We start from the raw sequence: 5000 nt of genomic DNA, 5'->3' as shown, positions 1-5000 counted from the left end.
CAGCCTCATGGCCTGATCCGGTCAGAAATATTCATTAGACAGCAGATCTGCAGCTCACACACACACACACACAGTAGTCAGCGCTCGCTCTCTCTCTCTCACACACACACACACACACAAATCAGTCAGCTCACACACACTCTCTCTCTCCCACTGGTCCTTTCTCACTGTCTCCATTGCCGGAGATCTCAATCAAAAACAGGCATAGCCACAAAGACCATCTCTCTCTCTCTCTCTCTCTCTCTCTCTCTCTCTCTCTCTCTCTCTCTCACACACACACACACACACGATCATGACAGGAAGAGGACACACACACACACACACACACAAACACGATCATGACAGGAAGAGGACACACACACACACACACACACACACACACAAAAGGCTGCTGCGCATTCATTCTAAAAACTGTGTCTGTGTGCTCTTTCATGTCGGAGAATAAAGACTCCTGACCAACGCACAAGAACCTGACCAAAGCGACAAGAACCTGTGTGTATGTGCGTGTGCATGTGCATGTGCATGTGCATGTGCGCGTGCGTGTGTGTCTCACCATGTTCTCTGCATCTGCAATGAAGATGGTACAGTTCTGGGCCTGCATGAAGGATAGGATGGTTGCTGCAATCTTTCTCAGTAACACCTCCAGACACTGTTGTTCCTCAAAGATCAGACTGGCCAGGTCCAGCAGGACCTACACGCACGCACGCACGCACACACACACACACACACACACACACACACACACACACACACACACACACACACACACACACACACACACACACACACACACACACACACACACACACACACACACACACACACACACACACACACACACACACACACACACACACACACACACACATATTTGCACGCACACACAAACATAGAATAGTTCATTGCAATAGTTCTTCAGTAAAGTTAATCTCCAGGCTCTTGCCATGTCTCTCTTTGGTTTTTTTTGGAACTAAGCCAATGTTGTGTTTGTGCGCACATGGTGTGTGTGAAAGTAGGTTGTGTGTTTGTGTGTGTGTGTGTGTGTGTGTGTGAAAGTAGGTTGTGTGTTTGTGTGCGCGTGTGTGCACTAGCATGTGTGCGTGTGTGTGCGTGCGTGCACCTGCCTGGTTCCTGCGGTTCTCCAGGCGTGACGTCTCATACAGCTGTGCGTTGTGCAGCACAATCCCTGAAAAGGCCAAATAGGAGGAGAAGTCCTGTGGAACAGACCAATCCCAGCAGATGAGAACCAACCGAAACAAGAGTAATTAGAAAAGCCCCTGCGGTATGTTCCACATTTAGACACAATTATCCTTGTGTATGTGTGTGTGTGTGTGTGCGTGTGTGTCTATTTATGTGTTCGCACATGTGTCTATTTTTCTTTGCATTCACAAAACCTTTCTCTGTGCAACCATTTCTTTTCTCATCCCCTTCAGAAATGATCTGTGTGTGTGTGTGTGTGTGTGTGTGTGTGTGTGTGTGTGAGTGTGAGTGTGTGTGCCTGTGTGTGTGTATGTGTGTGTGCCTGTGTGAGTGTGAGTGTGTGTGTGTGTGAGAGAGAGAGAGTGAGTGAGTGAGTGAGTGAGTGAGTGAGTGAGTGAGTGAGTGTTACCTTCTCATCCTGTTCTGTAAAGGCACTGTTCTCTCCACACTTCTTATTGATGGCCTGAGCCACACCCACCACCTGCAGGTATCAGACAATCAGCCAATCACAATGAGCCTATGAGGAAATGATCCAATCAGCACGCACCTCTGCTACAGGGGAAACACAGCCGATTTCCCCTCCTGGCGATTAATTGTGTGTGCACTTTTGCATTTGTACGTGTGTTTGTGTGTGTGTGTGCGCATGTGTTCACCTCATCTCTGTGGTTCTTTATGGGCATGCACAGGATACTCTGGGTCTTATAGCCAGTGATCTGATCCACTTCTGCGTTGAATCGTGAGTCCTGTAAACACACACAAACACACACAGTTATCTTTCCGTGGAAAACTAATAATAACAAAAAACTAATGTCTATGGAGACTTGCACACATTTCTATACACACACACACACACAGACACACACACACACACACACACACACACACACACACACACACACACACACACACACACACACACACACGAGCAAAGAGGAGCAGAGAGATCCAGTTAAGTCCAGCTGTAGGGAGACACTCAGGGGAGTATCCACACACACACACACACACACTCAGAGACACACGCATACACACACACACACACACACACACACACACTCACAGACACATGCATACACACACACACACACACACACACACACACACTTGAACACCCATACATACACCCGCACTTACACACACAGAGGTCCAAATTTGGGGTCCACTAAGGGAGTATCCACACACACTCACACACACACACACCCACACACACACACTCAGGGAGTAACCACACACACACACACACTCAGGGAGTATCCACCCTGATCGGCCCCAGAGATTAGATTACACAGTTCCACTTAACTAGGTCCCAATGGCCCCTGGCCCAAGTGGCCTACACACGGACACACACACAGACACACATTCTCCTGAGACAGGCCCATCCGCTGTGCCCAAGTGCCAACTGGGTGAGAACAGTGTGTGTGTGTGTGTACCCATGCAAGTGTGTGTGTGTCAGTTGCTCGCAAAGGTAAAGAACAGAATTCATCAATATGACTCAGGTGTTCCACAGAGGACACACACACACAAACACACACACACACACACACACACACACACACACACACACACACACACACACACACACCCCTTGTCTGTCTGTCTCTCTCTATCCCTACACTGCTTGCATCTCCCTGTGGCCTTGTTGAGGGGAAGATCCAATTAATCTCAGTCATTATGTGGAGTTATAAATAACCACATCAATCATCCAACTCGTTAGCAATACCATGCTCCAGCTAGCCCTTCATTTACATATAGCTAACGCTAACACCACCCAGCAATGCTATACTCCAGCTAGCCCTTCATTTACATATGCGCTGTTGCTAGCACCACACTAATGCAGGTCACACTAAGAGATCTTCATCTACACTGACCACCGATGACACAGCGTGCGTGCGTGCGTGTTTGTGTTTGTGTATCTGACCTCGTAGGCGTTCCTGATGTTGAGTGGCTGACCGGTGGCTGCGACGTGTCCCACAATGCCCTTGTTCCAGTCGAGGCGGATGCAGCTGCTGGACGCCTGTTCCAGCGTGGAGCCCTCCGCCACGTCGAACAGTCGGCTCACCAGGAACTTCCTGTTGGAGGAGTCCTCGCCCACCAGGAAGAGCGAGTAGCGGTCGGCCTCGATCAGCTCGTGGATGTGCAGGAAGATGCTGTGGCACAGCGCCGTTACGTCCAGGTGGCTGGACACGTCACGCACCAGCTCCAGCAGACGGGCACACCGGTCGCCCCCGCCACTGCTTCCTAGCAACAACAACAACAACAACAATAATAATTATATGTGGGTGTGTGTGTGATATCTTGTGACATCTGTGTGTGTGTGTGTGCGCATGTGATATCTGTCTCTCTGTGTTTGTGTGCATGTCATATCTGTGTGTGTGTATGTGTATGTACAGTATGTGTGTGTGTATCCTGACCTGGTCCTGTGCCCCCGGCTCCTCCCTCCTCAGGCCGAGCTGTGCGGAGTGGCATTTGCACGTGCTCAGTGTCGCTCAGGAAGGTGAACGCCCCCTCTGCGTCCTTCACTACAATTGGCCGAAGTGGTCGGTCGAACTCGGAGGCGGAGATCTTCCGCGTGGGTGTGGAGGGGGAGGGGCTTGGGGAGGGCGGAGGGTCAGGGAGCAGGGGGCAGAATTCTGTCTGAGGTCGTGACCCTTCCCTGGACGACGGCTGGATAGAGTGACAGCGCTCAGCGAACCAGGCATTTACCATCTCCCTGCAAGCACACATTTACCATCTTAGTACAAGCACACATGAATGCACACACACACACACACACACACAAACACAAACAACTAGGCATTCATTTTGTTGTAAATGTACAGACTCACTCCTAACAAAACCCAACCCACACAAAGCAGCACCGTTCCACATAGCTGTGTGTACGGCAGCCATCAGGTGGAGGAGTCTAGAATATGAGTTCTCAGTGACGCACAGCCAATCGGCGTTCAGGAGCTCAACAAACACACAACAAACACACACACAACCAGAACAGCAAGATCGTCTGTGACTATGAGTGTGTGTTTGTGTGTGCCCACTCGAAACTGAATCAGCGTGGATGTGAGACTGTGTGTGTGTGTGTGTGTGTGTGTGTGAGAGCATGTTTGAGACTGATGGTGGGAGTGAGACTATGATACTGTGTGTGAGTGTGTGACTGTAAGAGTTAGAGACCATTTGAGAGTCTGTTGGAGGCTGCATAAACGTGTGTGTGACATTATGAATGTGTATGATAGTGAGAGAGAGTGTGTGTGAATACATGAGTGTATGTGAGTGTGTGTGACCATATGAGAGTGTGTGTGGTGTGTGGCTGCTTCACTGCTTCATCTGACGACAGCAACTCAAACACCCTCCAGTGGAGCGGACAGGCCAGGAAACATAACATAACACACACACACACACACACACACACACACACACACACACACACACACACACCTGAGCAAGGCAACTCAAACACTCTCCAGTGGAGCGACAGGACCAGGACACAACACACACACGCACACACACCTGAGGACAGCAGTTCAAACGCACTCCATTGGAGCAGCAGGACAAGGCCGATATTAAAAACAGAGTTTACATAAGAAACACACACACACACACAGAGTTTTCATAAGAAAAGATACAGACACACACACACACACACACACACACACACACAAAGCACAAATCCCCACACCAGCAAGGCAACGGGGGCAATGGCAAAGCGCCTTAAGAGATGCTCAAGTGTCACTCTGTGGTGTTTCTATGGCATCCGGCTCGGCTGACACCAACACTCCCGGCTCAAACAGCACGCACACACACACACACAC

At 49.8% G+C, this 5000-nt stretch overlaps 1 protein-coding gene across 4 annotated transcripts in view; it reads right to left on the bottom strand.

The window, feature by feature from the left end:
* Nucleotides 1–5000, bottom strand: part of pde5ab (phosphodiesterase 5A, cGMP-specific, b) — a 44616-nt gene that overhangs the window by 18668 nt on the left and 20948 nt on the right. For all 4 annotated transcript variants that reach the window (XM_031585146.2, XM_031585147.2, XM_031585144.2 and 1 more), the window contains exons 2-7: nucleotides 3609–3907; nucleotides 3116–3435; nucleotides 1854–1943; nucleotides 1610–1681; nucleotides 1125–1214; nucleotides 554–691 (exon numbers count right to left, since the gene is read on the bottom strand). In XM_031585146.2, coding sequence (XP_031441006.1) covers nucleotides 554–691; nucleotides 1125–1214; nucleotides 1610–1681; nucleotides 1854–1943; nucleotides 3116–3435; nucleotides 3609–3907 — 1009 coding nt within the window. The remainder of the gene's footprint in view (nucleotides 1–553; nucleotides 692–1124; nucleotides 1215–1609; nucleotides 1682–1853; nucleotides 1944–3115; nucleotides 3436–3608; nucleotides 3908–5000) is intronic.

The sequence above is a fragment of the Clupea harengus genome, chromosome 18 (genome assembly GCF_900700415.2).
Source record: "Clupea harengus chromosome 18, Ch_v2.0.2, whole genome shotgun sequence".
NCBI classification, from domain to species: Eukaryota; Metazoa; Chordata; class Actinopteri; order Clupeiformes; family Clupeidae; genus Clupea; species Clupea harengus.
This window is presented reverse-complemented; position numbering and strand designations above follow the sequence as displayed.